The sequence below is a fragment of the Camelus ferus genome, chromosome 26, assembly GCF_009834535.1.
Source record: "Camelus ferus isolate YT-003-E chromosome 26, BCGSAC_Cfer_1.0, whole genome shotgun sequence".
NCBI lineage: Eukaryota > Metazoa > Chordata > Mammalia > Artiodactyla > Camelidae > Camelus > Camelus ferus.
In genome coordinates this window covers 10,957,393-10,972,628 of record NC_045721.1, presented here as the reverse complement: position 1 = coordinate 10,972,628, position 15,236 = coordinate 10,957,393, and the positions used below count along the sequence as shown (strand labels likewise).

Sequence of the window (15,236 nt, the reverse complement as noted above, 5' to 3'; positions counted from 1 at the left end):
CGGATGATTTGGACTTGGAGGAGGGCAGCTGGACCAAAGGCTTTAGATGCATGGTGCCATTTAAATTTTACTCTAGAAGATAGTGTGACAGTGAGGGACTCAGGACCATGTGCTTGGATGCGGAGGCTGAGAATGAGAAAAGGGTGTTTGACCTCCTCACTTCCTCCCAAGCTCCTCACTGGTTGAATTTAGTTTGGTGTAACCACTGTGCGTTGGAGGGATCCCATGTGGAAGGTTCAGTGATGGGAATCAGGCCCAGTTTCTGTTCTCAAGGAGTTCAAGTTCCTGAAGGTGAGATAGGCATGTAAATCACTTGAACTCGGAGGCAGAGTGGCAGGAGTGGCAGGAGTTCCATGATGGCCACAGATGTGCTAAGTAGTACAGAAAACAGGGGACTTACTTTTGCCTGAGAGATCCTGGAAGGCTGCAAGGAGGTGGTGTCATTTAGCAGGTGAAGGGATTTCTACGGAGAGGAACCTTTCTGAACAGTGTGAGTCAAGGGCGTGGAGCCAGGGGTGTGGGAGCGCAGGGCCAGGGGCTGCCAGAGGGTAATCCAGTGGGAGTGGTGACCACCAACATGAGACAGTTTCTGACCACAAGGAAACCGGCTCTGTGCAGAGGCCCAGCTTGCCTCATCTAGTGCGGTCTCCTGTGCCTCAAACAGCGCTTAGCACGGAATGAGTGCCCGATACTTGAGTGAAGCAATTCCTAGGGAAGGGAGACTTGTGCAGCCAGGTATTTAGGGTGCAAATGCAGGGCTCCTTTCAAGGTACCTCTAGGAATGGGTGGGGCTCAGGGGAGGGGTGTCACTTTAAGAATTTACTTGGACTGGGACAATGGAGGCAACTCCAGAGACCCCTGATTGTCTCCAGACCCAGTCACGGGGGTGTGGTCCTGGCATGGTTTCTGCATTGTTCAGCCAGCTTCCTCTGCTTCAGCCAGGTCTCCGCTCCGTCTTCCCTTTGGTCTGGAAGTGGCCGTGACAGCCATCCCAATGCAGCTTTCCATGTCACAACACTCCCCTGCTATTCCCAATCTTTCCCGTTTCCAGCAGGAAGCTGGTTGGCCTGGACAGTTTTTGCATCATACTAGGTGACCAGATGCCCATGGCTACTTTAACCAGCGTCACGGGACTGGCCGCGGGGCAGCGGGCACTGTGCACACAGGCGTTTCCCTGAGAATTGGGTGTGGCTGCACTGATTGTCTGGAGCACAGCTGTAGAGGGAATAAAGTGATGTTAGATTTATGCCAGTTGACCAGGGAATTGCACTGAGCGGTATTCAGTAGGCACAAGGTTGTGGAAGGGTTTGATCGGGGTGCAGGCTGCTGGCTCTATACTCTTGTCATGTCCTCAGACTCTGGCATGCCAGCTGCGTAACAATTCATTGCCCCCAGATATTTTCCTGTATTTCAGTTTTGTGTCTTCACATGACTCATCACTCTATTCTCAGTTTGGCCCCATCACACTCTGCCTTTGCCCTCATGGAAGCCCATGCCCTCAGCTTTCATAACAGCAGGTTGCTCTCTGTAATGTAGGTGGGCCTCATCCAATCAGTTGAAGGCCTGAGTAGAACAGAAGGGTGATTCTGCCCTGAGTAAGAGAGAATTCTCCAGCTGGACGGTCTTCAAATTGAGACATTGGCTCTACAGATTTTTGGACTTGCCAGTTTCCATAGTCACACGAGCCACTTTTTTATAATAAATCTCTTTCCAGTATGTGCTACTGGTTCTGTTTTTCTAGAGAACCCTGACTAATATACTCACCCAAAAGAAACCTTGTACTATTAGCGTCATTTTCTAGCCCTCCTCCTCCCAGCCCTAAGCAACCACTGTATCTTTGCCTGTTCTAGATATTTTGTATAAATGGAACCATACAACATGTGGTCTTCTGTGACTGGCTTCTTTTACCTGCATTAAGGTTTCTCCAAGTGACAGCATGTATCTGCGCTCGGTTTCTTTTTATTGTCAGATAATATTCCATTGTATGGATATATCACTTTTTAGTTACTCACTCATCAGGAGAAGGTACATTTGGGTTGTTCCCACCTGTTGGCTATTATGAATTGGGCTGCCATAAACATTTGTTGACAAGCTTTTGGATGGGTGCGTGCTTTTATGTCTTTTGGGTATACGTTTGGAGTGGAGGAGTGGAATGGCCCAGACAGAGGTAACTCCTAGTTTAACACTTTTGAAGAACTGTCCAACTGTTTGCCAAAGTGTCTTGACCATTTCCCCAGCAACATATGAGAGTTCCAATTTCTCCACCTTCTTGTCAACCCTTGTTGTCTGTCTTTTTTATCACAGCCATTGGGGTGGGTGTGAGGTGGTACCTCACTGAGATTTTGGTTTGCATTTCCCTCACAGCCAGTGGTGCTGAGGGTCTTTTCATGTACTTAGTGACTACTTGCATATGTCCTTTGGAGAAATACCTATTCAGATCCTCTCCCCATTTAAAAATTGGATTATTTACCTTTTTCTTATTGAGTCTTAAGAGTTCTTTATATATTCTGGATAGAAATCCCTTACCAGACATATGATTTGCAAATATTTTCTCTGTTCTGAGTTGTCTTCGCTTATTGATGGTATTGTTTGCAGAACAAGAGGGCGCTTCTATTTCCTGGAAGAATTTGGGAAGGATTAGTAGTTCTTTTAAGATGTGATGTACTTCACTAGTGAAGCTATCTGGTCCTAGTCTTTGTGGGAAGGTTTTAAATTACCAATTCAGTCCCTTTTCTTAGTGCAGGTCTAGTCAGATTTCCTATTTCTCCTTGAGTCCATTTCGGTGATTAGTGTGCTTGTCCATGTTGTCTAGGTTACCTGAGTTATTGGCATACAGGCGTTCGTCGTGTCCCCTTACAACCCTTTTCATTCTGAGTGGTCAGTAATGATGGCCTCTTATTCAGGTTTTCGTAATTTGAGTCTTCTCCCAAATTTCAACTTTCCTTGACCAGTCTTGCTAAAGGTTTGTCAGTTTTGTTAACCTTTCCAAAGAATCAACTTTTGGTGGTGTTGATTTTATGTTCTTCTGTTCTCTGTTTCATCTATTTCTGCTCTTTGTTACTTCCTTCCTTCTGCTTGTTTTGGGTTTTGTTTGCTTTGCTTTTTCTAGCTTCTGAAGGTGAAGTTTAGGTTACTGATTTGAGATGTCTCTTCTTCTAAACATAGGCATTTACAGCTCTAAGTTTTTCTGTGCCTGACATCCCTTACGTTGCCATATGTTGTGTTTTCATTTTCATTTATCTCGAGGCATTTTCTAATTTCCCCAGTGCTTTCTTTGACCATTGGGTATTTAGCAGTGTTGCTTAATCTTTACATTTGTGTTCATGCCTCAAATTTCCTTTCCTTCCTGATGGATTGACCTTTTTTCATAATGAAATGTCCCTCTTTGTCTCTAGTAACACTTTGTTTGCTTTAATGTCCATTTCGTCAGATAGTAGTCTAGCCATTCCAGCTCTCTTATGGTTGTTTGCTTTCCTGGCATATCTTTTTCCATTTTGTTACTTTCCACCTATTTGTATCTTTAAATTAAAGTCTACCTTTTTGTAGAAAGCATAATTTTTAATCCAACCAGACAATCTGTCTTTTGATGAAGTTGTTTAATCCATTCACATTCACTATGATTGAGGATGTGGCTAGATGCACATCTGCCATGCTGGTTTTTGCTCTCTGTATGTCTCATACCATTTTTGTTCCTCTCTTCCTCCTTTACTGCCTGCTTTTGAATTAAGTGGATATTTTCTAGTGTAACATTTTAATTCCTTTAATGGTTTCTTAAATATATTTTAAAATTAATTCCTTAAGGAGTGCTCTCTAAGCCTTAGCAATAAACTTGTTAACCTACCAGAATCTCCTTCAGATTCACATTGGCTTAGTTTCAGTGAAATACAGAAACTTTACTCCATAAAACTCCATTCCCTCCACCCTTTTCTGTATTATTATTGCTATACATATTATATCTACATTACAAAAACAATATTTATAATTATTGCTTTATGTAACATGCCTTTTAAAGAAGCTGAGAGAAGAAGAGGACATGTAACTATAACTTTTGTTATAATGACTTCTTTTTTATTCTTTTGGCTCATTTCATCCCTTCCTTTGGATTTCAGTTACCATCTGCTGTCATTTCCCTGCTTCAATGTAACTTAGCTCCACCTGCCTCCTTTGGGCTTTTATCATTAGTTATAGGACCAACAATACACATTACATGCCTATTGTTTTCTGCAGTTGTTTTAAACCAGTCAAGAAAGGAAAGGAGATGTATGTAGTTACAGTTTTTATCATTTCTTACATAATTTCCTTAATGGGGCTCTTTGATGTCGCTGCTCATATTTTCCCCCTTGTTTTTATCTTTTAGCCCAGCTTCGGGACAGGGGTGTATGTGCCTCGGTTCTGCATAAGTAACTTACTGGTCAAAAGTGATCCTTCAGCCCTCTCCACCAGTTAGATTTTTACCCTTTCCTGTTGGATGCATGTCTGTCTAGCTTGTAGGTTGCTGTCACACTTCGGGGAATTTGCATTTTTTGGCTTCACATTCCGCCAGGGACTGGCACTCGGAGTTCCCTCTCTGATCACTCCTGAGAGGGCTCCGCCTTGGACATGCAGAGTCTTCCAGGCTCCCTGGAACAAGTGTGAGTTTAGTTACAAGCCTGGCTTCCTGGCAGCAGCCCCTGGGTTGGAGTAGCTTACTGCTCAGTCAGTATTTGCTCAGAGGTTGTGTTTGAGCCCTTGTGCCCCACGATGGTGGTCTGTGTGTGGCTTTGAATTTTTCCCCATGTCCTGCCCCAACTACTCCTGAGGGGTACAGCCTAAGCACCCCCAGAATCGACGGTGATCCCAGAAGGACCCTCTGGCTCCTTCCCTGGGTGCTGGGCTGTCCTCCTTGCCTGTGGAGCTACCAGCCCCCTCTAATGCTCCCCAGCATCGCCACCGCTGTGACAGCGCCCTTAGGCATGCGGTTCCCTGGGCTCTGTTGCAAAGAAGGTCAGGCTCCTCAAGCAGAGCCGTGGAGATCTTCATCTTTATGGCCCTCCTTTCCCCCTAAAACCCCTGTGCCCCTGCACTGGAACTGAGGGCGGGGACCCTCTTTTTCTGGGAGTGACACCCCTGCTCTACAAGTGGGCACTGAGGGAGGGAGTTGTGCAGCCCCTGGTCTTCTTGGCTTGCCTGTCCCGGGGTGGGACCCCCGCCCTAAGCTGGCCTGTCCCACCTGTGGCGATGGAAGGGAGGCCCTCGCCCGGAGGAGAGCTTGTGCAGTAAGGGGCTGGGCAGGGTAAGAAATGACAGCAGCCTGTCTCTCCTAAGGTGAAACTGGAGCCTCAGAGTTGAGGGGAGAATCTCCATCTTGAGCACACCTGCCCAGAGCAGTCACCCGGGTATCAGAGCGTGGAGCCTGGGGGAGCGGGGGGAGGTCATGGCTCAGAGGTCACAGACCCTCGCTGAGCTTTTATTTAGTAGGCTTTCTTGAATGACTATTTCTCCATTTGCTGTATGTCCTCAGGACAGTTTCCAGGGATATTTAAATGATTGTGACAGTTTTTTTTTTTTAAACAATTTTCCTCACTTTGTTTTGCTGGGGAGAATTTCCACTGAGCTCTTCAGCTCATCTGCCATCTTGACATGCTTTTTGGAGCAGGAGAGAAAAGAGTGTGTCACTGGGTGGCCGGCATTACATCCACCCCCCGACGCTCACGGGGCACGTGGCCTGTACCCGGCTTAATTTCATGCCATGATTTCTCAAGGACTGAAATGACTGTAAAACGAATCCAAGCAATTTGTTCTGTTCAGCGTGTACCAAATTGGTTAGCGAGATTTCGCTTTGATTTCTGATGAGTGAAACATGTGAGTTCACTTTTCCAGTCTGGCTTCAGTAAAATATTCAGAGAAAAAGTGTTTTAAGGCCTTCCTAAAACACATTAACATTTTCACAAATGGAATTTTCCAATATTTCAGGATTATATTTATATGAAAAGTCTGGCTGCACTGAAACATTTGAGAAAGCAGAACTTATTTAAACTTCAAGAAATACTAATTTTCTAGTAATACAATTATTCTTTTGTAATCTTCCAATGGTTTTCTAGCAGAAATTTTAAAACTGAGGGAGGTATCTTTAAAAGATTATGTGGCGGGGGCAGGGATCCTCCAGGCTTATGGGGAAGTTGCCTCGTCTCCATGGGTGGCATCAGACTGGGTCCCAGCATTGTGTCACCTGGATGCTCACGTACCGTTCTCCTAAGTTTTGCCATATAGTCACCCTTTGTTCTGTGTACCACCTGTGCTTAATATTTCTCTCTGTAATACATTTGAAGTATTTCTTTCTAAATGCATTCATTTTTTAAAAAGTTTTATCACTGGTGTGAATAACCAACTTGTAAATATGATGAAGACAAAAGCTTAAACATTGTAGTTAGATACTGTCAAAGACTCAAGGCTTGAGACTAGCTCTCTTGGTTAAAAAAAGAAAAAAAAAGAATTATGCACGTTAACAGAGTTACATTAGATGTATTTGATGACCAGGAAGAGGCACTATCCTATGTCCTGTACACATAAAGTCTCATTCACTATTCATCACAATTGTATAAGTGGACAGTTTTCTCCATTTTACACATGAGGAAACTGAGGCACAGGGTAACTGGACGGCAGAGCCAGGATGCAGCCCTGCCTGCTACCAACAGAAAAGGCCTCGGGAGATGTGATTCTGCAAGTGCCCTGGGTCTCACTGGCGGAAGACAGCCTGCACTTTGGAAACACTGGTCTCAGAGGACGTCCACAGATGGCTCTGGGGAAAGGCTTCCTTCCACTCGGCACAGTCTGCTGCCCTTCCGGACACTCACGATCTGCGTTAGCATGTGGACCGTTCTCAGTCCTGCAGTGGAAATCTGTTTACGCTTTATCTACCGCAGCTTTCTTACTCACTTGTTCTCATGCTGCCACAGAGGCGTGCTCCTTAGCGCCACAGGAGATGTGAATGGCTCAGGGAGCAGTTTGGGGAATACAGAGTTCACCTCAGTGTTCAGAATGAAATTCATTTCACTCTAAATTATTTGCATAAAGATGAAGATATTTCTTACTTGGCGCTGAAAGATTCAGTTAGGGTTTCTGATACCAGGTGAATGTCCTCATGCTGTCAAACCCAGATAACGTCAGAGGGTCACGTGCGGCCCCGCTCAGTGCAGCCGCGCACATCCCACCCCCTCGTGTCCTTCCTCATTCCCGGGACCCCAGGTCCCGGTCACAGGCAAGGGAAACCCTGGGTTTTTGAATCCACTGCTCATGGGACACTGTGTATTGATAGCAAACCAGGAATCTCCTTCAAAAAGCTCACAGTTAAATGGGAAAAACACCGCCTTGGGAGGGGATGAGGTATGTATGTGGTGAATGAGGCATTTCTAATTGTCACCAGGAGCACCTGCTTGTCTGTGACCTGCTCGGCAAACTTACAGAGCTCTGAGTTTCTTGGTTAAGAAAAACGAGGCCCAGAGTGATGATTTACGCTCCTCGTGTTCTCTCCAGCAGGTGGGTCACTGGTGGCACTGAATCCGGCCTCTGCCTTACTGGACTCAGCTGTCAGGCGAGCCCACCATCGGGGCACACCCCTCGGCTCCCAGCTCGTGAACGGAAATTCTGATCACGTGGTTTCAGCGTTTCCACTGACAGAGGTACAGCTGGTTTGGGGCACCCCTGGCTGCTCCTACCTTCTCAGCGTTCTCACAAGGGGGCCCCTCCTGCCATGTGCCTGCACTGCCTCAGGGCAGGGCTTGTCCAAACCCAGTCCTTCCCCAGAGGATGTTGCTTTTCCAAGCAGCAGCCACATGCTTTGTGTTTCCTTATATTCCCAAATATAGAAAGAACGAGGAAGAGGGAAAGAGAAGAAGGGAAGGAGAGAGGAGAAAGAGAAGGGTTGAGATGGGGAGAGAGAAGGGAAGGAGAAAGATAGGGAGAGAAAGTAAGAGAAGGATGGAGAGACAGTGAGAAGGAGGGAGGGAAGGAGAGAGACGTAGAGAGGGCAAGGAGAGAAGGAGGGAGGGATGGAGAGAAGGAGATAAAGAGGGATACAGTGAGAAGGGGAGAGAGAAAGAGACGGTGAGAGGGAAAGAGAGAGGAAAAGGAGAAGGGAAAGGTAGAGAAATGAAGAGGAGGAAGGAGAGAGAGGAGGAGAGAGAGAATGAGAGAAAGATGGTGAGAAGGAGAGCCAGAAATACGAAGAGGAGGTAGAAGAAAGGAAGGAGAGAGAGAAGGAGGTAGGGAAGAAGAGGAGAAAAGGCGAGAGAGGAGGGAGAGAGGAGGAGAGAAACAGGAAGAGAAGGACAGATAGAGATGGAGAGAGGAAAGGACAGAGAGAAGGAGGGAGAGGAGAGACACAGGTGAAAAGGAGGGAGAGAAGTAGAGGAGAGAGAGGAGAAAGGAAGGAGAGAAAAGGGAAGGAGAAAGGAGGGAGAGAAAGAGAAGGACAGAGGGAAGGAGAGAAAGAGGGATAGATGGTGGGAGAGAAGGAGACAGGAGAGAAAGATAGAAAAGGAGGGAGAGAGGAGAAAGGAGAGAAATAAGGACAAAGAGAAGGATAGCAAGGTGGTGAGAGAGAAGGAGAGAGAAAGAAGAGAGGAGAGAGAGAAAGAGACAAGGCGGGAGAGAGAGGACAGAGAGATGGAGGGGAGGGGAGGGAAGGAGAGACAGAAGAAGAGGGATAGAGAGAAGGAGATAAAGAGAAACAGCAAGAAGGGGAGAGAAAGAGGAAGAGAGAGAAAAGGAAGGAGAGACAGGAAAAGGAGGAGGGAAAGGTGGGAAAAGGAGAGAAGGAGACGGAAACAGCGAGAAGAGGAGAAAAGGAGGGAGAGGTGGAAAGACTAGAGAGGAGAGAAAGAAAGGAGAAGGAGAGAGAGGAAGAGATAGAAGGGAAGGAGGGAGAGAGATGGAAAGAGGGAGGGAGAGGAGGAGAGAGAACGAATAGGAAATGAAGGAAAGAAAGAGGACAGAGAGAGAGATGGAGAGGAGAGAGGAAAGGAAGGAGGGAGAGAATGAGAGAAGGACAGTGGAGAGCCAGAAAGAGAGACGAAGAGGAGAGGAGGTAGAAAGAAGGGAAGGAGAGGATAAGGACGGAGAGAAGGAGTGAGAGACAGAAGAGAGAAGGAGGCAGGGGAGAAGAGGAGAAAAGGAGAAAAAGAAGGAGGGAGAGGTGGAAAGAGAGGAGAGAGAGAAGGAGGGAGAGAAAGAGAAGGACAGAGATGGAGAGGAGGAGAGAGAAAGAGACGGAGTGGAGAGAGAAGGCTGGAGAGAAGGAGGGAGAGATGGTAGGAGAGAGGAGAGGCGGGGAGAGACAGGAGGACAGAGATGAAGAGAGAGATGGGGAGGAGAATTAGAAAGGAGAGAGAGAAGGAGAAAAGGAGAGAGAGATGGAGGGAGGGAGAGGAGAGATGAAGGGAGAGATGTGAGAGGAGGAGGTAGAAGAATGGAAGGAGAGAAGAGAGAGATAAGGACAAAGAGAAGGACAGAGATGGTGGGAGAGAAAGAGACAAAGAAAAGAAATGAGAAGGAAGGAGAGAGAATGAGAGGAGGGAGTGAAGGACGGAGAGAATGAGAGAAAAGGAAGGAGAGATGGAAAAGAGGAAGAGAAGGACGGAAGGAGAGGAGAGAGAGATGGAGAGAAAGAGGGAGGGTGAGAAAGAGACAGAGGAAGAGAGGAGAGGAGGGAGAGATGGAAAGGAGACAGAAACAGCGAGAAGAAAGAAAAGGAGGGAGAGAGGAGAAAGAGGAGGGAGAGATGGAGAGAGGAGGAGAAAGGATGGAGAGATGAAGGGAGAGAGGAGAGAGTGAGAGAAGGAGAGAGACAGAGAAGGGGAGAAAAGGAGGGAGAGATGGAAAGAAGACTGGAGAGGAGGAGGTAGAAGAAGGGAAGGAGAGAGAAATAGGAGAGAGGAGGGAGATGGAGAGAATAGGGAATGAGGGAAAGGGAGAAGGAGAAAGACATGGAGAGAGGGAGGGAGAGACAGAAAGAAGGAAGGAGACAGAAGTAGAGAGAAATAGAGGAGGGAAGGAGAGAGAGAAGGAGAGCCAGAAAGAGAGATAAAGAGGAGAGGAGGTAGTAAGAAGGGGAGGAGAGGATATGGATGGAGAAGGAGTGAGAGACAGAGGGAAGAAGAGAGAGATGGAAAGGAGAGGAGGAGGAGACAGAGAAGGAGGTTAGGGAAGAAGAGGAGAAAAGGAGAGAGGAGAGAGAGAAGTAGAGAAGGAGAGAGAAAAGGAGAGAGGAGGATGGAGAGGTGGAAAGAGAAAAAGAGGAGGACAGATGGGAGAGGAGAGAGAAAAGGAAGGAGAGACGGAGAGGAGGAGATAAAAGAAGTGAAGGAGAGAGGAGAGGCAGAGAGAAAGAGACAGTGGTGAGAGAGGAAGAGGGAGAAGAATGGAAGGAGAGAGAGAAGGAGAGAATTAGAAATGAGAGAGATGGAGGGAGGGAGAGATGGTGAGAGAGGAGAGAGGACGAGGTAGAGAGAAGAAGGAAAGGAGAGAGATGAATGGAAGGAGACAAAAGAAAGGAGAGAGATAAGGACAGAGAAGGATAGAGAGATGGTGGGAGAGAAGGAAAGGAGGAGGGAGAGACCGAAAGAGATAAAAAATGAGAGAAGGAAGGAGGGAGTGAAGGATGGAGAGGAGGGAGAGAAGGAGAGAGAGAAATAGGGAGGGAAGGAGAGGAGAAAGGAGAGAAGGAGAAAGAGACAGATGGTGGGAGAGATGGAAGAGGGACAGGAGGGAGAGATGGAAGAGAGACAGGAGGGAGAGATGGAGAGACAGGAGGGAGAGATGGAGAGAAGGAGGGAAGGAGAGAGAGAAGAGGCGGGAATGAAGGAGGGAGAGAGAAGGAGAGGGAAAAGGAAGAAAAGGAGAGAGAGTGAGAAGCGACGGAGAAAAGAGAGAGAGACGGATAGAAGGAAGGATAGGAGAAAGAGAAGGAAGGAGAGGAGGGAGAGATAAGGAGAGACAGAAGGAGCAAGGGAATGACCAAGCGAAGGAGAGAAAGAGAAGGAGGGAGAGGAGAGAAGGAAAGAAAGGAAGAATGAAAGTCGGGAAGGAAGGAAAGAGGGCGCGGGAGGAATGGGGGGAAACTAACCCGGGAGCTGGAAGCCTCTCACGCGGTGCGGGCGGAGCGGTGCGGGCGGAGCGGAGGGCGGCTCCTGGGGCCTGCAGCGCAGCCCGGGGCAGGGAGGCCGGGAGAGGGGAAGGCAGGCTCGCCTTGCGTTCCTAAGCTCTGCCAGGCACGCGCAGATCACTGAAAAAAAGGTTCTGATTTAAGACACAATAAATATTCAAGAGTCGAATCTCCAGCCTGAAAACAGAGGCAGAGTTTGAAACGGAGACTCTGGTTTTCTTCCTGGGGCCTCAAGCCCCAGACAGTGCTGTCACCACGTACACCTCTCATGGCTCAAAACTTAAATAAATATTTTGAACTAAAAATACGATACTGTGATACCTTAACTGATAAAATTGAAACAAACAAACCAAAAAACCAGACAGAAATAACAACTCTGGCAATATAATTGTTTAACCATTTCTTTGTATTTTTATTACACCTTTTTGAATTTTTTTTTTTAATTTCTGCCCGGTCACGACAATTAAATAGGAAACCACAATTACAATTCACAAACTGTGGCATGAAAAAGAACACACACCCTACAGGAATTACACCAAACCCTTTCCTTTTTATTCATTCAGTCCAATGCACAAGCGTCAGATACGAGCACTGTCGTTTTTTTTTCTTGGAAGGGGGAAAAACATTTATTCTGGCAGCATTTTTACAATTCCAGGAAGTGGTTTTGATACCACACATTGCAGGAATAGAAACCATAACAAACTTGGAGGGCGTCTGCTTGCGAGGCAGGGGACGACTTTGTTGGAAAAGGTTCCCCTTGTGCTGAGTGAATTGCCTGTCAGCCTCCCTGGCTGAGTCCTCCCAGGTGTTGAAAGAGAACATGGAATTTCCTGCATGGATGAAGACAGTTCCTACAGAGCAGAGTGTTTCTCTATCTCCCACCATCCCCTCCTCCTGAGGCAAGTTCTCAAGCTTTTCTGGAGCTGCTTGTGGTCACATGACCCTCTATCATGATGACCTTCTTGCTAAAATACATGTGACACCAAGATTTCCTCTCACACTGCTTCTCTAGGGTTCAGATGACAGCAGAAAACATCACTTGTCAGAAAATAGCAGATATTAAGAATGTGGGCATCTATGTTCATAATAGCAAACACTTTGCAGGATGTGTCACCCAAAGGAGCTTTTTTCCCCCCATTAATACGGTCCCCTGGGGAGTTAGCCTGAAGTCACACACTTAACAGTCTTTTCAAAAGACTGGTCAAAGCCAGTTAATTTGACAGTTTAGGAACCGTCCAGTGCCAATCAAAACTTTTATGCCCCCCAAAGCAATTCAATGTTACCATTTAGTTCACACACACACACACACACCCCCACGCGCACATGCACACGCGCAGGAGAACTGTGACAAAGGGATGAACCAGGTGAATCTCGTGACTGCTTAAAAGAAAATGAAATCCCAATTCAAGGTGTCGTATTCGATTTCAAGTATTAAAAAGTACAGAACTAGTCTGATCCCATTTGATTTTAGGAGTGTAAGAGTCCAGTCGTGTTTACCTGGAGGTTCTGGAGTTAACGAGGTTCACTCCTGGGGCACAAAATAATCTACAAAAATCAATTCATGGTTTTCCCCACTGTGGCCACTTGCCGCTTTGTTATTTCTTTTAAAAAATATGTGGAGACTCCACATACTGCGCCATTCTAAGAGTCAATACTTGATAAAGGAAGTCAAAGAATAATACCAGCGGACTCACTTTTCTTGCTCCACACGAGTGAGAAGCAGTTTTACACATTTTCAGTCAACACGGGAGGAGGCAGACAGATGTAAACAGAACCCTTCACATTCTTAAAAGAATGTGTTACTGTTGTAGCAGAGGCTGTCTGGGCTGGATGAGAAGTAGGAGAGGGAGCAGTTTGGTTGGTTGGCTTTTTAAGTTTCACCTTGTGGAGATTTTAAACCAGGCTTTCAGTAGGCCCCGGCAGCAGCCCGGCTACCGGGAGCCGTGCGCCCAGGCGGGCAGCCCCCGGGCTGAGGGCCGGGCAGCCCGGGGGGGGGGGGGGGGGCGGTTTCGAGCGCCCTGCTAAACTGCACAGGCTGTTCTGGGGGGAAAGGACTTGTTAGCAGAGCTCTTCACACACTTCACAACAGACTCCTGATTATCATAAGCTATTGCAAGACTCCGCTTTTCCATGGATTCATGGAGCCCTTCGTCCCCGTCCCCTGACGAATCCTAACATCAGGCCCCTGTCAGCCTCTCAGCCAGGGACAACTCAGTCATCACAAAGCCTGAAGGAAGGAGGACTCTGCCCAGCACTAGTCATATGTGGGCAAAGGACAGGACTAACCCTATTGCCCTGTCTAGCGGTTTGCAGGCAGGGACCTTTATTTAAAAGGAGGGGAGGGGACCTGAAATGCATGACTTACCGATAGTGTCAACCTCTATGAACTAACACTTAATCCGTGGGCAGAGAGAGAAATATCTTTTTTTTTTTTTAATCTGCAAAGGATTAAAGAATAAAGAATAAACAAAAAGATCCTAGGCTAAAATAAGAAAGCCCCATCTTGGCACAGTTCTCGTCAGAATATTGCACCCAGTGTCAGCTAACGCTAGAAGCTTCAAACTGTATAAATTTAAATGTATTTGCATATTATAAAAATAAAGATAAACATATACATATTTTACACTAGTTATGGAACGGCAATGAATGGTCAGTCAATCCCTCTTTCACATTTAACAGAACTGAAATCTGAGTGCTCTAAATACTGCCACCTTTCCTGGAACTATGGCTTATATGTGCATGGAAAACAAAATCCCTGAGAAGCCATTTGACTTTTTTTTTCCTTTTCTTCAAGTAGCGCTCTCCTTGGAGGATCACAGTTCTGAGGTTCAGGTTGTAAAATATTTGCTCCATATTCTCTCCCATCCTCCCCTCCTCCCCTCCCCGCCTCACCTACAAGCTAGGTGTGCCTCCTCCCCGGAAAGCACCCTGCACACGTACGCACGCAAGGTCCTGGAACATGCCCGGGAGGACGCAGGGTGTGCCGGGCACGAAAGATGGTCCAGCTTGAGTCCCGATGAGGCTCTAATCTCCACGGAAATTCCACAGCCATAAAAGTCACTGGTTTCTGTGCTTTTCACCAGCATTCTTCCTACATGGGTAGGTGAGAAGAAAGCACAGAAATGACCAAAGGAAAATAGGAGATGATACTCTTCAATTATAAGAACAGCATATGGTCATATAAATCTTTTTGGCAGAGATTTTCATGTCTACTTCTAGAGCTTCTTATACAATGGTAAACGTCAGACAACTAACATTCCTACAAAGGAAGGAGGCTTTTTACTAGACACCTCGTCAAACATTTCTGTTTGTGACATGAAGTTCAGGCATAAAGAGGGAAATAGACTAAGTAGGCTGTAACTGCCTATTCCGTTGTAATTCCACAGTGCAACTAGATTTCTGATTAAGAGCCCCAAGCTCTAAACACAACACTGTTTTCCTTTCAAGAAACACACATGGACACACACAGACACACACTAATCGTCAACGAGTAGGAACATACACTAGCAACTGAGAATGGGTGTCTATCTGGACTAAAAAGCATTTTACTTTAGAAGGCAGTCAAATAAAATGGAGTTGGGTGAATATAAAATGATGAAACTGCTGTATCTTCAGCTAACTAAACAAAAGTGGCCTTCAACTCAGACAAAATGGTTAGACGAAAACACGTCACATGCCCCCACCCTGTCCTTCAGCTTTTCTGTAACGACATGCAACATGTGATGTTTTTAAAAGTGTTTGGCAACATTTAATAAAGACATGAAGGGCTTGTGACCCACTTCCCCACCCTTCACACCACATCTCTCTTAAGGCTGCTTGCTTTTAAGGAAACTGGCAATTTAGTGTCTACCTAAGACATCAATCACTTCAGTCCACAGAAGAGTCAGCCGAGCATAATGCGAATACCATCACCCAGAACAGGCACCTTCCTTTTACTAAGCACTTACTACACGCTGGGAGCTGCACCAAATCCTTAACCCACAGCACCCCGTAGGTGCGCTCCGCCTTGCTGTGCATTCACCAAGAAAGCAGCTAATGTTCCAATAGGTTAAATAGTTTCTCCAAAGGTACACACCAGTGAGCGCAGGGCCAGGCC

The 15,236-nt window shown here is 46.5% G+C and overlaps 1 protein-coding gene and 1 long non-coding RNA gene across 10 annotated transcripts in view; one reads left to right on the top strand and one right to left on the bottom strand.

Annotated features, from left to right (window-relative positions):
- Nucleotides 1–15,236, top strand: part of LOC106729083 — a 93,569-nt gene that overhangs the window by 17,262 nt on the left and 61,071 nt on the right. For 7 of the 8 annotated variants that reach the window (XR_004315417.1, XR_004315414.1, XR_004315416.1 and 4 more), the window contains exon 2: nt 7,513–7,658. This is a non-coding gene — a long non-coding RNA (uncharacterized LOC106729083). The remainder of the gene's footprint in view (nt 1–7,512; nt 7,659–15,236) is intronic. The other variant, XR_004315420.1, reaches the window with a different exon arrangement.
- MFHAS1 (malignant fibrous histiocytoma amplified sequence 1) overlaps nt 11,528–15,236 on the bottom strand; it is a 72,752-nt gene continuing 69,043 nt past the window's right edge. For both annotated transcript variants that reach the window (XR_004315411.1, XM_032468650.1), the window contains one exon: nt 11,528–14,231. Coding sequence is in view for 1 of the 2 variants with exons in the window: in XM_032468650.1 (XP_032324541.1) it covers nt 14,198–14,231 (34 nt within the window). In the remaining variant the exon portion in view is untranslated. The remainder of the gene's footprint in view (nt 14,232–15,236) is intronic.